Source organism: Triturus cristatus, chromosome 2_2 (assembly GCF_964204655.1).
Source record: "Triturus cristatus chromosome 2_2, aTriCri1.1, whole genome shotgun sequence".
Classification (NCBI taxonomy): Eukaryota; Metazoa; Chordata; class Amphibia; order Caudata; family Salamandridae; genus Triturus; species Triturus cristatus.
Genome location: NC_140582.1, coordinates 547,272,027 through 547,297,747, shown reverse-complemented (window position 1 = coordinate 547,297,747; position 25,721 = coordinate 547,272,027). Strand labels below are relative to the sequence as shown.

Sequence of the window (25,721 nt, the reverse complement as noted above, 5' to 3'; positions counted from 1 at the left end):
AGACGCAGAATTAATGGAGCTAATGTTATCGACCTTAGAAGGATGAAAAGGGAATGAGCGCGGCATATGTTAACTTTGTAAGCGCAGAAAGCGTGCAGGGCAAACGTATTATTTTGGTTGTTTGAGACTCAGATCTGGTCAAAGCTGCAAGAAAACACAGAGGGGGAGGGCGGGCTGTGTGCTGAAAGGCAAAGAGAACACTGGCATGAAAGTGAAATCGATGGATGGCATGCGTCCGTGAGACTAGCCCTGTGGTGGGGGAGGGACAGTTGTGAGAGGCGCCATGAGGGAACAATCCTTCGGCATGCTGGGGCGGGGGAGCGCATTCCAGGCGGGGGAGCGGACCCTTTGAAGTATGATACCGAGGCTGTGGCTACACGTGCACGCGCCAGTGGGCTGAAGCGCTTCCCCAAACGGATTGCATGGCGGCACGATGCACGTGATTGTGCGCGTGCTCGCCATGCAATCTACTTTTGGGAGCACTTTGAAATGCCCCTCTTACTAGAGTCTCGCATAGCGATTGCCTAAACGCAATAGCTAGGCGAGACCTAAAAAGGTAGGGCGAGAGTTAGCAAGGAACTGTGAGTGACCGAAAAGTCTAACATGTTCCACTGTGAAAATCAGAATACAATTCAGGTTCCAAACATAAAGGAGATGTGATATATTAAGTCATGAACCTCATTCAGAGATAAAGCAGAACATATTTAAAAAATAAGGATCGCATTAAGGTATGTTAGTTTGAGCTCCGTCTCTAACGGACTCCCTAATAATTGTGACTCTCAGCCAAAAGATTTTATATTCGAAGGCAAAGTCTGGGTAAAAAAAACAAATTTATGTGTGTGTGTGTGTGTGCAAGAGAGCATATGGGGGTATGGAGTTTTGCTGAGGCTGTCCATTTTCTAGCATAACGGAACATACTAAACCTAAAAAGGAAAATGTAAACCGTGTTACTGGCTCAAGGAAAGGACAATGTTGTACCCTGCTTCTGACAAATGAGCCGAGCCTGTCCCTAAAATACAGTGGAAGGTATCTAACTGATCTTGCAGATTGTAATTAAGTATCTGCAACAAATGTTGTTATAGGGTGCACTAATCCCCAATCTGATGTTGATTTTGGAATATACAAATAACCAACAGGAGAGGAAGGGATCAACACGACTAGTCCCCTCAAGGAATTATTCAAAAACAACAAAGTCAGTGTAAACCAAGTCTGTAAAAATAAACAAGGCACTACTAATCAGGAGAGCACTGATCCACAAGTTCCGAACAAACCGATATGTTGTTGAGAAGAATGCAGACCTCCATAAATGTTACCCAGTTGGTATAAAAGCCCTCACTCGCCAACCTGGTTGGTGACATGCTTCATCATCGGGCTCCACTGGGATGACCGAATGTCATCCCAGTGTGCTACAACGCCAGGTTACTGCGGAGCGGGGTTCGTGTGAGGTGGTAGTGAATTTTTAAAATTTCCAATTGAGTAAAAAAATAAAGTTTTAATAATTTTGCTAATCGGAAAAGAGTAAAAAGGAGTGAAGGTCAAAAAATAGAAGACCTGTTTCACTCCATGGCGGTCAACATGTTTCTGCCTCAGTGTATGTTTAACAGGCTTTCATCAGGACCAGAGTGGGAGTGCGGAGCCCCGGTGGTATGAACGCGCTAAGGTTCACCCTACCGTGGACTGCTGTGTGAAAAAGTATTTACAGTGAAAAAAATCCGCCACAAAATATATAATGGGGGAGAGAAACGAGTTTATTAAAGAGGCCAATCCGTTTGATGCCTCAAGGATCCCGGGAGGGGGGTGAGAGCAAAATGGCACACCGCCCTTGCTGCTCAGCACCCGTATGTCACCTAATGAGCTTCTTGCTGCCGGGTCCGGAAAGCAAGTTGTTTAATCTTGTACCCAAAACACACAGTGAATCCGGGCATGGCTCCACCTTAAATTAATATTTTTTTAGCCTTTACGTTTGGATCTAAAGGTTGGTGCTCTGTCTTTGAAAAGTGTTTAATGATGAGAAAATTTGGGTTTCAAGCATAGCAACAAAGACTAAATAGGGAATTAAGTAAACCGCATCAGACTCTATTGAGTCTAAATAATATATTGGATTACACATTGACAATCAACAAATCCTGAAGCTTAATGCTCACCTTCAAATTGGACGAGATATTTCTGATGGATACTTCTAACCGCAGATTCCACAACCTTAAGTGCCACCACTATGCACAATGTACACCTTCGAACGTAGACCAGGAGCTCCGCTCTCACTTTTTGTCTTTCAATGGTTTTTATTTACGATATCCAGTATGCAAGGTACCTGTGTCCCCTGCTAAAACTACAGGGTTCAAACCATGGCGTGACTGCAGAAAACCAATGTAGGTCATGAACTCACATGAGATGTGTCTTTGCTGTTTGGGCATGTGACACAACTCCACATTGTTCAATGAGTGTGTAGAAAGCTGGTTCTGTATATGCTATACCAAAGTAAGTTATAGTGTGCACAGAGTCCAGAGGAGCCCCAAAGGTAGGCAGAGGTAACAGTAGATAATACCTTACTCTCTATTTGTGGTAGGGTGGGTGAGCAGAAAGGCTTTATCAGAGGGTAGTGTTAAGCATTTATTTGACACACTCGGGCAAGAAATTATGTCACACACTCAAAGACTGAACTCGGTCCAATTGTTTAGTATAAAAATATAGTTATATTGTATTTTCTAGAACCAAGCCAGGTCTGGTACAAGTAAGTATAATAACACTTTGCAGGAATAATGCAGTTAAATACATTTTGAATGCAGTAGGATTGGTTACAGGTAAGTCATTTGGTTGTAAAGCAGTTTAAATTACTTTTCAGTTATTTTACATATTACTTTTCAAGTTACTTCTTCTATTCAGTGTGATATACCGAGCTATCACAACGGGACATTTCCTAGAGAAAAGGTAAGTAAGTCAGTTTTTGTATATTTGAAGTCTCTAGAATAATTTTCACAAAAAAGCAGTTCAATGCAGTCCTATGGGAGAAAACCATGCTATTGACTTAGCGGGAAGTTCTTAGGATTGGGAGTGGCTTTCTGGGGTTAGAAGCAGGGTTCCTGCGGGTCAAGGATACACTCTCAAAGCACCCTCAGCGGCACTAGGGCGGCCGGGTTCAGAGTGCTGAGGCCCAATGTTATCCAATGGGGGCTAGGGAGCCTCCGGTTGGTGGCTGCTCACAAGCAGGCCACAAGGTTGTGAGAGCAAAGCTCCTGGTTTTAGGCTCAGGGCAAAGAGGGGTCCAGTTTAGCACACAAGCTGCACCCAGAGCAGCACTGGGGCAGCCAGGGGCAGGGTGCTGTTTTGGCATCGGGCGCCCTGTTTTTTACAATGGGGATTGCCGGTTCAGGTCCAGGAAGTCTTCCAGGAGAAACCAACAGCTGGTCAGGTAAGCTGGAGGGCTCAGGGACATAGGTGCGCCTCGTGTTCTCTTCTCCAGGGTGCAGGGCAGCGGGATGCAGAGGTGTCTTTTGAGGTCGGATTTCACCTTGCCGGGCCACTCGCGGTTGGGGGGGGATGACGGGGGTGTCTCAGTGCAGAGGCTGCAGGCAACATCGGGGAGTCCTGGAGAGGTCAGCTCACGGTGGACTCGGACGCTGGAGCACTTGGGGACCTCGCTGGGACTGGTGGGCCACTCAAATTCAGGCTGAAGGCATCGGGTGCAGTGGTGGTTCCAGGCGTTGGTCTTTGTTCTCTGCAAAGTCTGTCTTGGGAGTTTATTTTGCCAGTAGGGCTGGGGCCAAGTCAGTTCTTCTCTGCAGTCCATCTTTTTTCGTCCTTCTCTGTAGGTTGCGGGAATATCCCTTCTTGGTTCAGCGCTGCCCCCTAAAAACTGTATTTAGGTGGCGTTTTAGGGGTTCAAGGTCAGTAGCCAATGGGCTACTGACCGTAGGGTGACTAAACCCTTGGTGTGATCACCCCACGTGGGGGAGTGGGCACAATCCCTGATTGAAGAGTGCCTGCCATCTGAAAGATGGCGGGCACTGAAGAGTGGGCTTCACATTGGCTCCCTCACCTGAGAGGTGGTGTTGGCAGAGGTGGGCACACCATCTGGGCTGTCCTAATGTTTCCCACCTGTCTTCCCTCCGAAAAGGAGGGGAGACTGGAAGGGGGCCTGCTCCTGATAGCAGGAGAGGCTGGGGGTCGCATTACAGAGGCGGCAAGGCATTTGAAGCTCCTGTGCCACAGATGGCTCTTCCTGACCTGTGGGAGGTGTGACCACCACCGCCCAGGAAAGGCTTTGTTTCTGGGCTCAGGGAACGAAGGCTCACACCCCAGGGGTCTAGAAACATGTCTTGTGGTGGCAGGCTGGTGTTTAGCAGTCGAGGAACCCACCAGAGACTGGTCGTTTTTCATGGGGCATATCTAAGATGCCCTGTGAGTGCATTTTACATTACATCACACACTGGCATCCGTACCAAACTTCCCAGGTATTAGTAAAGCCATTATGGAGTTGTGGAGTTAGTAATGGCCAACTTCCAGACCTTGTACTCTTTATGGCTTTACTACACTTACAATGTATAAGAATGAACTTAGACACTGTAGGGGTACAGGGCTCATGACACTGTACCATCACCTGACGGCTAGTGCACCCTGCTAGACGGGTGGCTTACCTAGACCTCAGGCAGTGGGGTGTAGGCATGGCACACACTTTTCTCTGCACCAAAACACGCAGTCTGCAATGGCAGTGGGTGGGTATCAAGGTACAGGGCCTCTACGGGTGGCACAGTAGGTTCTGCAGCCCTTAGAGGCCTTCTATGGTCACTGTGCCCTTGGTACCCATGGTATCTTTAACAAGGGACTTGCATGTGGCCAGAGAGGTGCCAATTGGGAGTACAAAAGTACAATCTTGAGAAAGAACTCCGAACCTGGGAACCGGATTGGCAGGGACCCAGGGCACACAAAGTCAAAGAGCATCAGAAATCTGGCAAAAAGTGGAGGGGTTACTGCCACAGAAACCCAACTTCCTACAGTGTGTCCTCATGCACCTTAATGAGATCCGGCACCTTGAAGCAAAGCTGTATGTGGCTGAACACAGGCAGAAGCCACATGCCTCGCGCAAGTCCCCCTGTTGCTCCAAGTTAAGAGCCATAACAATTTGCAGCTGATCCTGATGTGCCCCAGTCCCCCAACCATCGGTGATGGTGTTGCAGGTTGAGGCTTTAAAAGAGTGCATACTGCGTATCGTTGGTTTCTGTAGAGGCCCTCACTTTAATTACCTCCAGTGGGCGCATCTTCAGCTATGTCTGAACCCCTTGAACCTGTCCTGTATTCAGCAACGACTCCGTGCAAATTTCTACACTGTCTCCAAGACCCACTTTAGTCCCTCGTGCATTGATGCCAGTGCCAGAGGAGAATCTGATACTGGTTTTGATGTCCAACCTGAACAGGCATCTGCTCGGCCCTAACCAAGATCATGCTCCAATTCTACTGAAGCACAACCAGTCTCCACACTACTTGTGTGTGACCCTACGCTTCTACTGCAGAAGTGCCTTCAGAGACTCTGTTGGCTTTTTTGTTCCGACTCCTTCCAGAGCTTGCTGCCACTCGGAGGTGACGGTAGTAGAGATGGGAGATTATTTATTCTCCAATTCAATTGAGGGTTGGATTGGGAAGCCACTAACATCAGACTAAAGGAACAATAGCTGAATTCTATTGGCTTTTAAATATATTTCACCACAAAGGTCCTTATTACATACAAATCTAAGTGGGTGGTGGGGTCAGCTGCTGGGCGGTGACAGCAATGTCCAAGAAGACCATTTTTAGGCCGAGCCTTCCAGACAGTATAGCTGTCTGGTTGCAAAAAATCCATTGTGGGCTTAGCAAGAACCTAGAGCGTCTTGCAGCCCACCCATTGATTACCGTGGTTGGCTTTACTGCCATTCTCATTTGCCTGCTTCGTATTCAGTCGCTTGCCTTTTCCATCTTCTCCGTCCTGCCCCTGGAACATACCCAGTTACTTTCTGTCCTTCCACTGCTCACTTTTAGAGAAATACTTTTTTCTTAAGCACTATACAAGTGTGTTTCCAGCTGCCAGCTGCCTCCCATAATCCCTGCCTTATTGCATGTTGCGCTTATTCGCATGTGTACTTCTCTATGTCCCTCTCTGTTATGCACTCATGTGCTTCTCCCGCAGTTCTGCTTTCTCTCTCATTTGCTTCTCTCCCTGTCTGTATGTTACATTCTCTCTCGCCTGTTTTTTTTTCTTTGCCCTCTAACCCGCTCGGCCAGTGTTGCTTCCAGCCCCCAGTGCTGTCTCTGCAATCCTGTGTTGCTTCCGCCCTACCCGCTTTGGGAAAAAAAATATGCTTTTGCATATCTTTTTTCTTTTAATTTGCAGCTCTAACTGATTGGTTAACAAAAATAGAAAAAAATGTCTGTCATTTTGTAGGCCGTGCGTGTGTGGTTAAATGCCTGCAGATCGATTAGGATCACTGCGTCGTAGGCTTTTTAAAAATTGTATTCTTCTTTAGCCATGCTGCACAGCTTGGGGGATACTGTACTGCATCATTAAAAACAGTTGGCAAAGATAGTGGGTCTCAAAGGTGACTTCTGCTGGATTTGCCATCAGAGGCTGTAGATAAGGGTATTAAGATTTTAATAGCAGCATTCCTTTACGAATATTCATAGCTTCTGATGCTCTATTTTCTTCAATGGGGCTGCTTAAAATTACAATAATTTTACAACAAAAGCCATGCAGGTTAGGTAATCTTGAGTTATTTAAAGTGATATCTGTGTGAATACAGTTGTCTTAAAAGAATGATTTCCTTTTCATTTTCGCAAACAGGATAGATGCTCAGCGAACCACTTCTGGAGTAGGTGAACGTTCTCAGCCTCTTGGGGTGTCTCTGGTGAGTGTCTTAATAATGGAAAGCTGACCAGGTTTCATTTGTCATTTTATAAATTCATTGTTGGTGTGGATATATGTTGCAAAAGTTCAACATTACGTATTTTGAAGATTCTTTGCTGGTCTTACCTGGTTCAAAGCAGGCCGTATTTATTTAAGGTTTGTATATAAAGAATGCAGATATGCCTTCGGTACAATTGGCACTGCAAGCTGTGTTCTTGTCAGGAATGGAACTAACAGTGCTCCAAGAGAGGCAGTTATGTTTATGGGCAGTGGCACATTGAACTTATTGTAGATGATCCATACATTCACATTTACTTGATGAGAGAATCTATTCCTTTTCAGGTCTCCTGTGGAGAGTTGGCTGTCACGCCACCTTCATGTAATAACATGTGTTCGAGGCATATGGGCTGCAGATCACACACTAGGATAGTAGATCGCCATCTGGTGTTGTGCTCGGATGCTTGCAGGTTGTTGTTGTCTTCGGAAGAAGTCTTTGTGGTCACGAGATAGGTGACACCTCCCTTGGACGACAGTGCGCATGGGCATCAACTCCATCGTCAGATTGTTTTTTTCCGCCATTGGGTTCGGATGCAACTTTTCCGCTCCGGTTGGAAATCTCAATTCCAAGCTTTTCAAAGCGCAAAACTTCCACAAAACTTCGAAGCACCTTCATCCTCGACATCGATTTAATCGGCTCGATTCCGGACGTCGACGCGGGCCGCTGGGCCTATCCACGCCGTGAGGCCTACGGCTCATGGAAAGGACGCCATTAAAAAAATGCCCCCAGTGTGGAGCAAAATTTCCGCACAGTGACCACCACAAAGTCTGCAGCCTGTGCCTATCACCTGAACACGACGAGTCCAGCTGTCCAGCCTGTGCATCATTTCAATCCAAAAAGACCATTCGAGATCGAAGGGCTCGAGACACATCATGGCACAAAGAACAGCTCCGGAACCAGAGGACATCTTTGAAAAGGATTCTGAGGATCTAACAAATCATCTCCGAAACAGACAACTCAGACGACCCCATCACTCCTGGGCAAAGTGTGAGTACTATTGCCCCTGCCCCAACCCCTCCAAAACCAAAGTCATTGGTCAAGACTTCGCCTGCTGGCCCCAGTCGAGACCGAAAACATCCTTCAGAAGCCCCGCCTCCGGGCTCGGCTCCGAAGAAACATAAGCCTTCCGGTAGCTTGGGACCGAGCAAACCGCATGTCATTGTTCAACCGGCACCGAAGACAATCGGCACCGAAATCGGCTCCGACGCCTTCGGCCTCAAACACCAAGGCCAATAGATAAACCGGGCACCTAAGGTTCCCAAGCCTAAAGATACAACTTCGGCTCCGAAACCATCATCAACACCGAAACCACCGGCTAAGGACTCTCATACACCTCCTAAAGCCAAAAACTCCACCGATCAACCAAAACTTTGATCGGAACCGAAAAAATCAGCACAAAAAACTGTTCCGGAGGAACAAGAACTTTTTCATCCAGATCCCATTGATCCAAGGCAGAAAAAGATTTATATTAACCCAAAGACTGGACATGTCACCGCGGTGCCATGTAAAAAACGGAAACTGGACACACCACCTGCCCCAGTTCCTATAAACAGAAAGGACTCTGCAACATCGCCTATGCCCCCTTCCCCTCCTATACTGCCTTCTAACCCACCCCCTCTGCCTACACCACCCTTACCTATACCCTCTTCATCACATACACTACCTCCACAGGATGATGATGATGACCTAGGGGGTGGGGGTGACCCTAATGATCCGTTCACAGACCCAGATACCTCACCACTTGATGATTGGGCATTCCCTCTACCAGACATGCCTGACCCTCAGCCATGTCCCTCCAAACCATCGCCTCCAGACGATCACCTGGGGTTTGGCCAATTATTACATAGAGCGGCACTTTACCACGGCGTCACAATGCACTCCGACGCACCTGAGGAAGACTTCCTATTAGATACTTTTGAACAATCTCAAAAGTCTGTACAAATTCTGCCTATGATTAAAGGAGTCATAAAACACTCTGTGCCAGGGTTCTTAACCCACGGATAGAAAAGAAATATAGGTCTGCCCCTGAAGATCCTAGTTACATCAAAGTGCAGCTCCCTTTGGATTCTTTGGTCGTTTCCAATGCTAGGAAACGCGCCAACTCCCAAACCACAGGAGATACACCACCCCCGACAAAGAATCCAAACTGTTAGAAGCCTCTGGCGAAAGAGTAGCAGCATAAGCCGCTAATCATTGGCATATTGCCAACACCCAAGCCCTACTAGCAAGCTATGACAGGGCCCACTACGACCATTTCGAGAATCTATTACAACATCTGCCAGAGCAATATAAAACCCAAGCAAATTACCTTATCCAGGAGGGAAAACTTATTTCAAAAGCGTCAATTAAATGTGTGCTTGACGCCACAGACACCGCCTCTAGAGCAATTAACACCAGTGTGCTCCTTAGACGACATGCCTAGCTACGCATTTCAGGCTTTAAGCCAGAGGTACTAACTACCATACTTAGTCAGCCATTCAACCAGGAACAGCTATTTGGGCCAGCAGTAGACACTGCCCTTGAAAAAATGAAGGAGGACACTGAGACTGCTAAGTCCATGGGAGCATTACAGTCTCCACAAACACGTGGCTCCTTTCGGTGCTCCTTCTACAGAGGAGCCTCCAAAAATATGGGAGCGGACACCTCCTCTCCATTCAAACCCACTACACAAACATCCCCCAGTAGAGGATATTTTAGAGGCGGATACAGGGGAAACAACAACAAGGGGCAAGGTCGAGGTAATAACAATACTCGTACCTCCCCTGCCACAAAACAGTGACTTTCCTCCACTCTCCCCAGACCATTCCACTCCAGTCGGGGGAAGACTAAAACAGTTCCTACCTGTCTGGAACTCCATCACAACAGACAAGTGGGTAAGACAAATTATCCAGTATGGTTACTGCCTGGAACTCACAACTACCCCCCCCACATATACCACCCAAACAGCGTTCCATGTCACCAGACCATCTTACGCTCCTCAAACAAGAGGTTCTCTCATTGCTTCAAAAACACGTAATAGAGCCAGTTCCCTTAGAGCATCAGGGTACAGGGGTATACTCACTCTACTTCCTAATCCCTAAGAAGGACGGGACTCTAAGACCAATACTCTACCTCAGACCCCTAAATCGGTATATAAACTCAGATCATATCCATATGATCACTCTTCAACAAGTGCTCCCACTACTGCAACAAGGCGATTTCCTTGCCACACTAGATCTCAAGGACGCCTACTTCCACATTGCCATACATCCTGCCCACAGGAAGTATCTAATGTTTGTGGTCGACGGACAACACTACCAGTTTACAGTCCTTCCAGTAACAACTGCGCCCAGAGTATTCACGAAATGTCTGGCAGTAGTAGCAGCACATCCCAGAAGACAACAAATTCATGTCTTCCCGTATCTAGACGACTGGCTAATAAAAGCCAAGTCATTCAACAAATGTGTTCTACACACTCCCCAAACCATCCAAATCTTACACAACTTGGGATTCTCAATCAACTATCCCAAATCTCATCTCCAACCCTCTCACATACATCAGTATCTAGGAGCCAGCATAAACACCTCCACAGCCCTAGCATATCCCAGCCCAGCCAGGATAGCCAATATACAACTCTTATCACGAAATTTCACATCCAACACTCTCTTCCAGCAAGAGTGTTCATGCAACTCATAGGCATTGATGGCGTCGTGCATATTCATTGTGCCTTATGCAAGACTTCAAATGCGTCCCTTGAAAGAATGTCTTGCACGTCTGTGGAACCAGGCTCATGGACAACTCACAGATCTGGTGTTGGTGGACAGCCGCACACATCGCTCTCTGTAACGGTGGACCATAACAAACCTGTCCAAAGGGCGGCCGTTCCTAGAGCCCCTTCCACAGATAGTGCGGACTACGGACGCATCACTCAAAGGATGGGGAGCCCATCTCCTCGGACACACCACTCAGGGCACATGGACCACTCAACAGAAAGTGCTCCATATCAATTACCTGGAACTGCTAGCAATGTTCCTAGCACTAAAATCATTCCAACTACATCTCCAAAACAAAACTGTCCTCATCCGGACAGACAACATGACAGCCATGTATTACAATCAAAAACAAGGAGGCACACATTCTCTCCAGCTGTCCCAGCTCGCACAGAACATTTGGAGATGGGCCATTCCTCAGAACATATACCTACTTGCAGAACACCTTCCAGGGGTTCACAATCAGATTGCCGATCTGTTAAGTCGACAAACACAACAGATCCACGAATGGGAACTACATCCCCAAGTCCTACTGCCCTTTTTCCAACAATGGGGCCAACCAGACATAGATCTGTTCGCCACACACGAAAACGCAAAATGCCCAACCTTCGCCACCAGGTTTCCCCACCCGGAGTCAAAGGGCAATGCGATATGGATGAACTGGTCAGGCAGATTTGCGTACGCTTTTCCGCCTCTCCCACTCATTCCATTAGTGGTACGCAAGCTCAGGCAACAGTCTCTCAAACTGATCCTAGTAGCTCCCACATGGGCACGCCAGCCGTGGTTCCCAACACTACTGGAACTCTCGCTAGTTCCACACCAAAAACTGCATCTCTCCCCGTTCTTATTAACCCAGAACCATGGAGAAATTAGACACCCAGATCCAGGTCAACTGAATCTGGCGATCTGGCTCCTGAAGTCCTAGAGTTCGGTTACCTCAACCTGCCACCAGACTGCATGAACATTACAAAAGAGGCCAGAAGACCTACCACTAGAGCTTGCTATGCTGCAAAATGGAAAAGATTCGCCATTTACTGCACTAACAATCATATAAACCCACTGGATGCATCCATCCAGGACATCATTTGCTACTTACTACACTTGCAAAGATGTAATTTGGCATACTCATCCATACGCCTCCACCTAGCAGCATTAGCAGCCTACTTACAAAATCGACAACACTTGTCACTCTTTAGAGTCCCTGCGATCAAAGCCTTCATGGAAGGACTTAAAAGGATTATTCCTCCCAGAATACCACCCTCTCCAGTGTGGAATCTAAACATAGCTCTTACCGGGGTCATGGGACCCCCATTTGAACCTCTGCATAAATGCGAGCTACAGTTCCTCACATGGAAAGTGGCTTTCCTTATCGCTTTCACATCCCTCAGAAGGGTAAGTGAAATCCAGGCTTTAACCATACAAGAACCATTCTTACAATTACACCGTAACAAAGTGGTTCTTAGGACAAATCCGAAATTCCTTCCAAAAGTCATATCGCCGTTCCATCTTAACCAATCAGTAGAGTTACCAGTATTCTTCCCAAATCCAGACTCGGTAGCTGAAAGAGCTCTTCATACATTAGACGTTAAAAGAGCCCTTCTTTACTACATTGACATAACCAAATCATTCCGCAAAACAAAACAATTGTTTGTAGCTTTCTCTCCACCACATAAAGGCAACCCCATTTCCAAATCTGGGATAGCTAGGTGGATAGTTAAATGTATCCAAATAAAGCTAAACGCACACTAACAGTTCCCCCTAGAGCGCATTCCACACGCAAAATAGGGGCTTCCATGGCATTCTTAGGAAACATTCCCTTAGAAGATATTTGTAAGGCAGCCACATGGTCTACAACACACACCTTCACTAAACACTATTGTGTTGATGTGCAAGCGAAGCAACAAGCTTCTGTGGGACAGGCTGTCCTTAAAACTTTATTTCAAACTGCTGCAACCGATACAGGTGACCACCGCTAGGGGAGATACTGCTATATAGTCTATCCTAGTGTGTGATCTGCAGCTCATATGCCTCGAACGGAATATGCTACTTACCAGTATGCATCTGTTCTTGGCATGTAGAGCTGCAGAGCCACACACGCCCACCCACCTCCCCGGGACCTGTATCTGTTCCAGCATTGTCTTACTTAGACATCACACATGGACATCTCTCTCTTTTCTACAAACTCCATCATTTCCCATCATGGCGAAAAACAATCTGACGATGGAGTTGATGCCCATGCGCACTGTCGTCCAAGGGAGGAGTCACCTATCTCGTGACCACAAAGACTTCTTCCGAAGACAACAACAACCTGCAAGCATCCGAGCCCAACACCAGATGGCGATCTACTATTCTAGTGTGTGGCTGTGCAGCTCTACATGCCAAGAACAGATGCATACTGGTAAGTAGCATATTCCTTTCCCTTATATTAAAATAAAATGCATACATCTAGCCATATGTGCCCTCTCCAGCCTTTAGTCTGTTCAGTTGCCATTCACATTTTTCTTCCACCCACCGCTAGAGATCTGTATATGACAGCATGGGGTGACGGCCAACTCATCTTTTTATTTCCATGACATGTTTGCAATATAAAATAGCCTGCTGGTTTTGCCAAAGAGCCTGGTGAAGTAACCCTGAGGGATCGACTGCCTTTTTTGAAAGGAGGTACAAATGTATACTAGCTATTTTGAAAACCATTCAATTATTCATGACTGCTATTGGTAATAAATTCAGCAACATGCAGGTTATTTTTGTCAGTTATAGAGAAATTATATATGCTCTTCTTTAGAATCCCTAATCTCTTATTAAAGAAATTGTTTTATATTAGTCAATTAATGCATGAACTATTTTTTCTTACTACCTGTCTTGTTATTGGGTTTCTTTCAAGCATTGCATCTATAAATGTCTTGTGACACGTATTGAGTTCTATTTGTTTAAAGCTATTCAGTTTCTTCTGATAGGGTGGATATCCAATCTGCAACAGGGAGCTTTCACATCAGCACTCTTAGTGAGTTTGTGTAGTGTAGTGCAGATCAGTGAGGCAGCTAATTTAAGGCCAAACCATATTTTCAATGATGTGACATCTGCCTCCAATCGGAGCAGCCCTCTGATAATCCATTGTCAGCACAGTAGGGCAAACACTTTTTATTTTTATACTATTGTTGCAAAGTCATCCTGTGCCCTGGGCACCTCCTAACTTTTTTCTGACTGATGCTGGTGGTAACTGACTCTGACTGACTCTGGGCTCTGCCTAACCAGGCCCAGGGCCAGTACTATGCTGAAAGAAACACATTAGAATACAGTTAAAACACCTACATACACTAGGGTACACAATGGTATGGTGGGGTACCCCTGTGATTAGCATGACCTACCCTATAAGCCCCTAGTGTATAATAGGGCAGGGGGATTGAAACTACCTAGAAGTCCCTAGTCCCTAGTACGCTGGGTCATGGCAGTTTAAAGGCCAGCAACTCTTTTTGCACTTGCATGTGTGCGCTGCTGAAGCCTGAGGTCAGTTTAAAAGCAGCACTGGGTGCCAGGACTGCTTTTAAAAAGTAAATTGTGCCCAAACTGGACTTTGGTGTTTGGGGCACCTAAAAATGGATAACCTACAATGTTTTGGCATATTAGGGACCCCCAGGGTCTCCCCTAGGTATCCCAGGGGTGGGGGGGGGTCAGGTATTTATAAGGTACGCCCTTATAAAATCATTTTTATATGCCTGGTTAAAGTGAAATTTCACATTTCACTTCCCACATTGTGGTACAGTGCTACTCAAATTTCGACTCTCATGCTAGGAACACTGTAGAGGGAGAATCTGCAATCTTTCTACAGATTCAGTACCCCTAAAGTCTCCCCTAGTTGCACATGGGGTGGGGTCCCTGTAGATATAAGGCAATTACTTATAAAATATGTTTTTGTAAGTCCTACTGCTGGAAAAATGGCCTGTCATTTTCCCCATTGTAAATCCCTTGTTACATAGGTTAACATGGTAGGAAGTTATTGATGAATAACTATTGATAGGAGAGGGATAGAAATGCCATTCAAAGGCTTCCCAGAATGGTATTAATAAATCCAACAATATCATATTGTTGAATTTCTCCTAAAGTGTACATACAAGAGGTTATAAGACTTCCTTGTTTGTAAGTCTAACTTCAGCCTTCCAGTGGTCTGCCCTGATTGGTCAGAGTTAAGTGGATTCGCTCTTTATCACCTCTTCAAGGCTGCCTTGAAGAGGTGATAAAGAGCCCCTGGGGTTAACCAGCTCTGCTGTTAGGGCAGTGTGCTGTTCCATAGGAATGCCAGGCCAGGGGGAGGAGTCGTAAACCATGGTCTTCAAAGGCAGAGGGATGGCCACAGTGTCAGTTTTCACTTTACACTTTTGACACCCACCAGACCCACGATTAGGTAAGGTATGTGCAGATGATAGGGGAGAGTCTATGGAAATAAGCCTTCCTAGGGGGGGTGTTTAGCCAGCTCTTACCTCCTTGCTGGAAAATCAGCCATTATGGATTTGGAAGATTTGATGCACTCTAGGACAAAATAATGCCACACTCTACAGGATGTGGTCATAACTTTAAGGAGTTACCCTGCCCTCCTGCATGACCCAGGGAACTTGGGATAAGTATCTGAGAGGGGCAGAGCCCTCCAAGTCTGCTGCTTGAAACTTACTGAAGCAAGAAGTGCCCTGCTGAGGAGTTTTGCTGTGCAAAGATTTCTAAGGCCTGACCTCTGAAAACTGCACCATCTGAAACTACAGCCCTGTGGATTATTTTGCTGAAAAAGAACTAAAGAGTGGACTCCCTGAAAGCTACAGGTTAAAAGAGCTCAAGTGGAACATCACCAACTAAATCTGCACCTTGGAGAACCATCAGTGGATTTGTAAGGGTTATGTACCAGTGGATTGTGGAAACTGACGTCCTCAACTTTCAAGGACCATCTTGGAGCTTCCAGACCCTTGGAGTAAGTTTGAGACACTTTGGGACCCCTTGAGGAACTTCAGGAAGAAGTTTGGAGAACTTTGGAACAACTTTGAAAAAAAGCTCCATAGAGGGACCGACTCAACCTGGTCAGCAAGGTCACATGCCTTCAACCGCGAGCCGGCCAAGCCATCCAGGTTCTTCCCACAAAAAGCTCCATGGGTCCAACTTCCAGAGATTGACCGGGACTAGAGAAAATGTGAAGCCGGCGTACCCTCACCGTATCCGGCTACATGAGGAGCATCGAGAGACCCGGCGAGGAAAAAGCTTCAGAAAAGTTTCTAAGTCCACTCGTTGAAAAGATGACCGGGAGCAACCGCGAGAGCCAAGCCGCCTGCCTTCCATCACGTGTCAGCCTGGATTCCTGGGTTATCCTGCTGAAGCAATCTTGAAATATTTTCTAAGTCCGCTCCAGGGAAGTCGACCGGAACCTCGTCACAAGTCAAGCCGGCGAACTTTCACCAGATCTGGACTGGCTGGGTGCTTTGTGGACCCTCGGAAGAAAAGCTCCAGAAAAGTTTCGAAGTGTGAGGGTAGAAACTGAGACTGGGAGCTGTAGCTGCTCATGGCTCCATCGCGCCCGGCCTGAAACTTTGACTTTGGTCCTGTCTATCGCGAGCAGGTATCACAATATGGTGCTATAATCTTCTAAGTGCTATATTTTATTAAATCTTTGAAAATTCATATCTCCGGTTCCCTACATTGGATTTTTGTCGTTTTCATGTTATTTTAAAGATAAAAATATTTCCTATGTTTATAAATTGGTTTTGGATTTTTATTATGTGTTGTGTCTTAATTATTTACTGAAATGGTGTTTTTAAATGCTTTACATACCTGTCTTTGAAGTTAAGCCTGTCTGCTCGCAGCTACGTTACCAAGGGTTAAGCATAGGAATAATTTTCTAAGACCTATGCTGAGCCCTATCATGTGTTAGTGGCCTTATTGCCAGTGGCAGACCTACATTTACCCCTACCAATAACCCACTTTCCAACAACCATTGTCAAGCAAATACTGATATTACCCAGGAGGTGTTGTTACAAAGTATAAACGCTAATCTGACTTCACCACTGACCTCACCTGAGAGATCTTCAAGCTGGAAATAATTGGGGTGAAAGGACTGCTTTTCTTTCTTGTTTTCTCTCTAAATATGACTAAACATGGACACGGCTGGCCACATCACAAAGTCCAGGGAAAAGTTGTTATATTGTAGAGAAAATATTACCAATAGGTATGTCCCATAAATTGCTTATCCTGCAATCTGGAGAGGATGCTAACACAGGAGAGTTTGAAATTTTGTGTTGTGTTTCTTTTGACAACCCATTCAATGTCTTATTGTGGCTTAAAAGTTCTTCATAGCATAACTGTAATTGATGTGCATCGGTTTTTTACATTTTACTTCTTCCCATTTCACCTGCTAAGCATTTAACTTTAATATGTGTACAAGGGTAGTAACAGATCACAAACCATTCACATTCCAGCCCCTAAAGAATTTCACATTTCACTTTTAATTCGATGAATCTTTCACATAAAAATTAAGTCGAACTTTCTAAAATTGTTAGGAATTTTTGTAGGCTTTCTGCTGTTACAGCAGTGGAAGATATGCACATACTGTAAAAGTCTGGCAGTGTTTGCTTGTTTAATGTATTTTAGTCTCTTTTAATTAAGTCTTGATAATGCATAGAAAATAACTGATCTGTTTTACCCAACCATTATACACATTCTTGATTGTTTAGATGCCTATGGAATCAGGTGGAACCAAGAATATGGCCTTGATGGTAAAGAAAGCTCAGACTATGCCAAAACCCCAGTGGCATCCACCATGGAAACTTTACAGAGTAAGTTCTGAAATCTCTTTGGTCGAAGTGAGTATACTGAGCTGTATCACATGTTGACCTTTTTAACCTGCTTGTTCTTTATTAAAATCTGCATTGTATTTGCTTGCTACCCCGTGCTGTCTGGTCATGCACAAGCACCTTATTGCTAGCACATTTCTTGAAAGCATCGCCAAATCCAAAATATTTCCCTTGGAGCACATGAAATGTTGAATGCAGGAGAATGTTAACAGAATGAAGATGATGGATGTGCTGATTTTATTTGTGCCATTCTGTTCATAATGTTGTGTGGGCTACTGAAGGTTTTTACAGCAAATGAGGGTACCTGTGAGCCTATTGTTTAAATTGTATTACTATGGTTTGATCCCCATTCTAGCCCAGTAGATGTTTTCATTGGAAAACTATTTAATGTGCTGTAGTGGATGAATAGTTTTCATATGTGCATGTTTTTATGCATTGTAGTTTTATGGTGATGTGATGGTATGTTACAACACTGTTAATATTTCACTGGTAAGGATTCAGTTCATAACGCCAGGGGTTTGTCTTGTTGTATAGTATTGTTCTGATGACATTTGACTGGTTAGTGTGCTATAGGTATGGTAAAGTGTTTGTGCCAGCTTGTTGAGTAGGAGTTATAGTTTGGGACTGTTTAGGTGGATGAAGATGGATTTATTCACTTGTTGGTGTGCTGGAGCTGCACACTCAGATTGAGTATGACTAAATGCTATCAGTACTATAGACCTCAAGCTAACAATGTGTAATAATTTCATCTTAAATATTGTTGATTGCTCTTTCAAAGCTGTAGAGTAATACTATTTTTGTAGGTCTTGGAATAAGAAAAAATTGTTGCTTAGTTACCCTGTATGAAGCCGGTTTTCCATTGTTTGATCAACTTTTCTTCATTGTTTGATCACCTTTTCTTAATTAAAGAATTGGTTGTGACTAACATTTGATAGTTGACGATTGTAACATATTACAGTTCTGCTGCATGATGTTTGTTGTTGTAAAGTTCGATATTTAGGGGCCGATTCCGATCCGGGTCGGTAAGCACTCCGACCGAGTCGGATCCAGAGTGTTTTCCGACCGAGCTCGGTTCGGTGGGACTTCCATAGAAGTCAATGGGAGCCAGTTGTACGACGCGTACATGTGCTCCCATTGACTGAATGGGTACATCTCGAACAAGTGTGCCCCCTACAGTGGGTACGCGTTGGTGCCATCCACACCATACATGCCTGTGTTGGGGAGACCCATAGGTCTCCCCCCTGTGTCCGAGTCGTAGGGCTGCGGGTGTCGGGGGGGGGGGGGGGGGAGGGGGGGTCTGACGCGAACCCCTGAAGTCCGACTCCAGGAGCTTTTGCGAGCCGGACACTGCGGCTCGCACAGGCTGTCCGACGCGTGCATCGTACTGGCTCGGTTGTAAATCTCATCCATTGCACGCCACGTTTAGCTTCCAACCGAGACGTACGGAGCAGTTCGGACCCGGAAACGACTCAGTCAGTGAATCTCACGTAGCTCGCATCGTACTTGCTCGCTCATACAGCTATACGAGTTGGCCGGAAAACATGCGTACGGCTCGTAGTTTTTCCGGCCGGATCGCGTTCGGTGCCCTTCCGACCCGGATCGGAATCGGCCCCTTAGTCTCGTATTCCATGCATAAAAGGCAGGTACTTTGACATTGTTTTGTCACTTATTTCCCCCTGCTTTTGGTTAAAATAACCAAATAAAGGTGCTTAATTTATAATCAACTGTTTGTGGGGTTTTTTGTACTCATTTTGCTTTCTTATGTTTTGCTTTCTTATGTTTTTTTCACAGGTCATCAGTGGCCACCTGGGCTGGGTGAGGTGTATTGCAGTGGAACCTGGAAATCAGTGGTTTGTTACTGGGTCCGCAGATAGAACCATTAAGGTTAGTAAAAGAAATCAATGATACTTGGAATTTAATCATTACAGGAAAGACTTGTACTGGGGAGAAGAGGCGGGGCAGGAGAGGGGAGACTGGGGACAACGGAGGTTAAAAATATTTTACAAAAGAGACTGGGTGAACGGGACAACGAATAAAAAATTAAACTTACCTGCTCCAGCATCGCTTCACGCTCTTCCAGTCCTCTCTGCCGCTGCAGGCAGGCACAGGCTTCCAGCATGCCCTGCGGCCAATCCTGAATTGCTCTCACATGAGACCAGCTTCAAGATTGGCCTGAGCGCCGATGATGTGCCCTCCAGGACAGACTGGGAGGCCGTGCCTGCTCTCCAGCCCCAGCAATGCAGCTGGGGTTGAAGAGGGTCACTGCACATGTTGTTTTCAGCCGCCCTGAGACTGCCGGCCAAAAACCACATGCGCAGTGTAGGTAGAGCCCACCACTCCCTCTCATAACCCTGGCTCGGCTCCAAGCTAAATAAAACTGGTTTTAAACACTTTTTATGTTGTTTTTATTTTTTTATTTTAAATACTGGCGGGGTGGGGGGGGACGCTCTTCCACCATAGCGGAGGAGCCTCAGCTGAATCATTATATCTCTGTACCTCATATTTCTCTCTTTCTAGTTTCATGTTTAACAGAATGTTATGTTTCCGATTTTATTTAGTAAATCTGTTACAGCTGTTGTGGGAACCAATCTCCTTAATGCTTTACCAACAGTACTTGTTGCTTCATGAAAAACCTGTAGAATCGCAAATATAGTTATACCTTCGTTCACTCATTCAAGCTGACATGCCTCCTCTAGTTTTCTAGTTGTGTTCTTTGGTTGCTTCCTCCACTTTGACTGTTATAATAAACCAATCCCATCTTATTACGTAGCTGCTTTGCAAACTTTTCTTTGTTACATACCTAGATTGAGCTTTCTTCTTGCCATACGCTATCTATTACACTGATATTTTTTCTTTCTTGTATCAATTCAGATCTGGGACTTGGCTAGTGGCAAATTGAAGCTGTCTCTAACTGGGCATATTAGCACAGTGCGTGGGGTAATTGTAAGTGCGAGAAGCCCTTACCTTTTTTCTTGTGGAGAAGATAAGCAGGTGAAATGCTGGGATCTTGAGTACAACAAGGTACCTTTCTTTCTTTACTCCGTCATGCAGTGTCTGTGCTCTGTTGTAAACTGACTTTGAACTAGCTGCATTGCAATCTGACATTGTTCAAAACAATTGATTTGACACAGATTGATTTTCTTTATTGTTTAGGTCATTAGGCATTATCATGGCCACTTGAGTGCTGTATATGGCTTGGACTTGCACCCAACTATTGATGTCTTGGTGACTTGCAGCAGAGATTCTACAGCAAGAGTAAGTGGAAAAATTCTAATATAACCTGTAGGGGCCTAATGTGTGTTTCCAAGTATAATGTTTAATTGTGTATGATTAAAAGGCGACCACGTGGGAAAAGCTAAAAAAAAAAAAAAAAAAAAACCCAGGCAGTCGTTGACAAATTTGAATTTGTTTTCATATAGTGATCATTATTTCTGATTTGCTATTTCCTAGTCTTCTAAATAACAAATTATATTCTCCAGGAGATCATTATTCGTCATAAGCATTGGCTAGTCCCACTCACTTGTGGAATCCTTGCTTCCTTTTTTACTAAATATATACATACACTTACTTTTTGAAAAGCCATTTTCAGATTTTAAGTTTATTTTTAGCAGCCTATAAATGTCAGTATTGGCCGTTTTCACTTATATACTGCAAAATAGAAGCCAATTTTGAATGCAGAAAAATGATCCCTAGAAATAAAATATTGACTAAAAACATTTTCACAAACTTTTTTTAAATGGAAATTTGAAAGAAAATAGGGACCATGTCGCCTAATAGACTGAGGCGCGAAAGCCTGTAACGCTGCCACCCCAAACTGGTTCTGAAGCTTCAGACAATATACGCACATTCCCTATCTAGAACATGTGTATAAAAGTGGGACCAAACCACCCCACTTTGTTGCAATTCTTTGTGAACAAGGAAAGGTTTACTTTAAGAACTGCTGTGTGACGAGGCCTGGTATCTTCCTTAAAACAAGTATCGCAGAGATGAGGGACATCACCTGAAGTCTGCAGTTTTCGCTGGAAGAGTGGAGGTTCTGCCTAGCGCCCAGGAGCTTCCTACTTGTTCAGAGAGGGAAGGAGCCTACTTAGCCGTGCAGAAGGACAGCTGTCCAGAAGACCAACGTGTTCTTAGCTTGGGAATCACCCAGAAAAATCAGAGTGCCTTTGCGAGTAAGGCCTCTCCTCAGTTTACTCTGGGAACTACGCCCCAAAAACCTCTGTTATCACTCATATGTCCCCTGAGAATTGCAGCTTGATACTGCTGCTGCCTACTGCTTGGAAAACCACAATACTGGGTGAGACCCTATCTGCTTAAGAATCTTGCAGCTTCCGGATGCATCATTTCAGTGGAGGGATGCAGATACTTTGCCTGAAGTATTTGTGTACTCCGGGCCCAAAAGAGGGCACACTCCTGCATCGGCTTTGAAGAAGGCAGCAACTGCCGACGGTGCTGGGATTTCTAAGCCAAAGCCTACGGAGCTGCATTTGTACTCTCCTGGTAGGCTGCACCTATACCGAGCCTTGGATTTCCACTTGTAGTTCAATGATACTCAGATGGCAGAGTAATAGAAGAGCAAAAGGAATTTGCTTTTGGAGATACGAGGAGGGTTCAGGAGAGTTTAGCTTCCTTTTTGCTTATTAAAGTCATTGTTGATAGATGTATATAGTTATCAACAGTGTCAAGGCTCCTTCCCAGTTGCCAGTGCGGATTGAAAAAGATGTATGTGCCTGTTACAAATTGGTGTTATGAAGCAGAGATGTAAATGCAGGTTGTTTCCCTGTAGTACAACGAGGGGCTTCTGATTGGAGATGATCAGAAATTGTGGGTTACTGTGTTGGGTATACTTCTGAAACTGTTTCTATTGTTTTGGAGAAGGGCTGGCAACTGGATGTTTTTTGGTAAATGTACAGGTGTTGGGTAATATTTATTTTAATGATGTGAACAGCTACTGTTATTATGAAGCATGTGGGGATACATATGTGAGTTTACACAATAAAACTGACTAGATTGTGATTTGAGTTTGCTGTGCGCTTTCAGATTTTTGGGGTTCATTTAAAGGGTTGGAAGAGTCACAGAGAGCAGGCCCAAATAGAGACTATGGTAACTCCCCTTGGAGAAAGGGTGGTGCTAGCTAGTATTGGTAGGGTGCAAGGATCATGGAAGAATCTGACAGGGGACAAGAGGTTAGTTTATATTGTTTATGTTTTGGTAGCGAAACTGGCTGCAAATTGTGATGTAAGATAAAATTTTCTTCTATATGTTGTGCAAGTATAGATTGCAAGATTGTGCCACTATTAATAACTGTTGTAGAGGGATGTGAAGGTTTTGGTTGGTGTCTAATGGATAACTCTAACAATGGATTCCTTATCTGGTGAAGCTCCTCCGGTGCCAGACTGGATCCAGAAACTCTTACAGTAACTCATGTATGGTTCAAGGTAGCGGCATTGAACTTGCATTTCTGGACCATACCTCACCGAGCCAAATGTGGGCACCAACCCTGCACACTGATGCCAGTTCTTTTTCCACACCGTCCGAAGAAGATCTGGAGTCCCACTCTTTCTGATTTATGTTGGTATGGACTCCATTTTGGAGTATTTTGTTTTGGCAGTTTGCAGTGATGTCACTCCAGTAGATGATAAGTTCCAAATCATGTTTCATGTTCTGGAAATGTCAGCTGTGGACCTCATTTGATATCTGCCTGTGTTGCTTTTCAACAAAATGTGCTTCCATGTCCTGTGACAAATGGTTATTGGTGCATTCTAAAGCCAATTGGAATTGAGAAGCAAAAGATTATGTCACCAAGCACAAGAAGTAGGGCACTTTTGAGCCAGATCGTGAAGCTGGTCCTTGTTACATTTGCCGTCTTCATGTAAATGTAAGGCAGAGTCAACCGACTAGTTGGAAAAGAAACATCCAGACGCTCCCACTCTATAGAGATCAGACATGCAGCATCCCAGAATCCTGATGCTGCTTCATCTTCAGACACAGTGCGGAAGTTGATGCTGGTTTGCCCCAGTTTCCCGGGACATCATCAAATCTGCTGCAGGTTAAGGACTTCAGATTGATTGAAGATCCCTCTGGTGCACCATCTGGCTCTAAAGACCCAGTCCGGCCCCTAGTCTAACTTCACTGGTGGGTCCTTCCCAACACAACTGACCCCGAAGGAAGGCAACCTGCTTAAACTTTGGCATTGGGCCATGTATCTACCACTGTTCGACAAGCTTCACCAGTCATTTCTCCATAGTCTCCAGCAGTACCAGCTCCAGATGCAGTTTTGGCTCTGGCTTCGGTACCATTTTTGACTAAAGTTCACCCTGTGCCATGCTCACCCTCTAGTCTCCCCCACTAGTGACTCCCTCCCATTCCTCATACTGGGCTCCTCTATGCATTTCTCTCTTGCTCTGTCAAAGTCTTTAGGGGGATGAATACTATTTTTGAGCCGGACTCTGATGGTATACAATACTTACCCTGGCAACCTGATGAAGATGATGAGAGACTTGCTCCCTCTTGTTATACTGATGATAACTTCTATCTGCACTTGTGTAGGAAACAGAGTTTTTGTTGCAGTACCCCCGCACTTTTTGCCTGGTAATTGATGCAACTTTTACTGAAGAGTACTGGGTTCCTGATAACCAGGTCCCCGGTACCAGAGTTCTTTCCCTAATAACTGTACAATTGCTCCTCCAATTGGCAAAACCTTTAGCACCCTCTGTAAGTCCCTTGTAAATGGTACCCCTGGTACCTAGGCCACTAAAGAGGGTCCCTAAGGGCATCAATACGAATTGTGCCACCCTAAGGGACCCTTTACCAAGCAGATGCAATACTGCCATTGCAGGCTGCATGTCTTGGTGCAGACAAAAGTGAAAACACAACATGCCACACATCCCTGTGTTCCATGTCCCCTGCCACTGCATGTAATATTTGTAAGGCACCCCTTCAGCAGGCCTAACAGCCCTAAGGCAGGGGGCTGAATATCACATGTGAGGGCATACCTGCATGAGCAGATATGCCCCTTATACTGGTCAGCCCTATTATTGCCAGTGCAAGTGGACAGGGATGCAGTTTTTAAAACATGTGCTGGACGCTGGTGAAAACGAGTTCCTCAGATACATGATGGCTTCCTTGAAAATACGAATGTTTGGTATCAAACCTCTTGTATTGGTTAACCCACACAGATACCAGTGTCGGATTTACCAATACATGCGCCCAGAGGGCGCCTTAGAGGTAACCCTTGAAAACCTACCCACCTTTGTTGCACTTGCTTACTGGTTCCTGCCAGCCTGCCACCTGAGACGCTGTTCTGACCTAGGGTGAGAGCCTTTTACTCTCAGGAGACCCAGAAGAAAGTCTGTCCGGGAAGAGGGTGTAACATCTCCTCCCAAAGGATGATCTGCTGATTAACCTCCTTGGGCCGGCGAGCTTCTAAGAAGCTGCCGCCTGTGGAATGTTAATCTGCCCCCCTCACAGGAAAGGAAGAGTCCCCTTGGTACCTGGACAGGCGGGAAAATTAGCTAGTCAGGTAGGTGTGCCACCTCCAGGCTAGTACCACCCCTAAGGTGGGCTACTGTGAGGTGGACACGATTTTTCAGAAGTAGCCATCTTTGTGATGGCATACTTAGGAATTCTGGGGCTGGGTTATGCCCATTTGACACAGGCAGTGGTCATATAGGGGGTGTAGTGACCCCAAGGGTCAGTAGCCTATTGGCTACTACCCTACACTCTAAATTCAGTATTTAGGGGAGCCCATGGCACCAGAGAAGCAGATCCTGACTACCCAAGAAAAGAGGTCATTGAAGAGCCAGAGAAAAAGGAAGAACCAGCTGACCTGGTACCAACCCTGCTGGCCTGTCTGCATCCCTCATCGAAAACGGCGCCAAAGTCGCCCAATCCTGCAGTTGTTACTCCAGAAACATGCAAGGGCAGCCAGCCTTCAAAAAAGACTCAAGACTCCCTGTGAACAGCGGGCCTGTTCTATAGAAATCTCCTAAAGAGACAACCGAGGCCTCCTGAACTGCCAAATCCCAACACTCAAAGCTACCACTGCATCCGTCGCCTCCGGTCCGAGTTGAAGTGGGCCCCCGGTTTTGACAAGGTTCCCCAGCCCTCCAGAGCTCGAGTCCATTGTGGTTTCACCCCTCCTGGACTCCCCAACGTCACCTGCAGCCTCAGCAGGGCAGGCCCTCTTTACCGCGACTGCTCCAGTAAGGAAAAAC

The 25,721-nt window shown here is 45.5% G+C and overlaps 1 protein-coding gene across 1 annotated transcript in view; it reads left to right on the top strand.

The window, feature by feature from the left end:
- The window catches only part of PLRG1 (pleiotropic regulator 1), a 202,408-nt gene that overhangs the window by 74,513 nt on the left and 102,174 nt on the right, over window positions 1-25,721 (top strand). Inside the window, exons 6-10 of the mRNA XM_085641696.1 lie at window positions 6,809-6,872; window positions 17,386-17,487; window positions 19,297-19,389; window positions 20,377-20,526; window positions 20,659-20,760. Of these exons, the coding sequence (XP_085497822.1) occupies window positions 6,809-6,872; window positions 17,386-17,487; window positions 19,297-19,389; window positions 20,377-20,526; window positions 20,659-20,760 (511 nt within the window). The remainder of the gene's footprint in view (window positions 1-6,808; window positions 6,873-17,385; window positions 17,488-19,296; window positions 19,390-20,376; window positions 20,527-20,658; window positions 20,761-25,721) is intronic.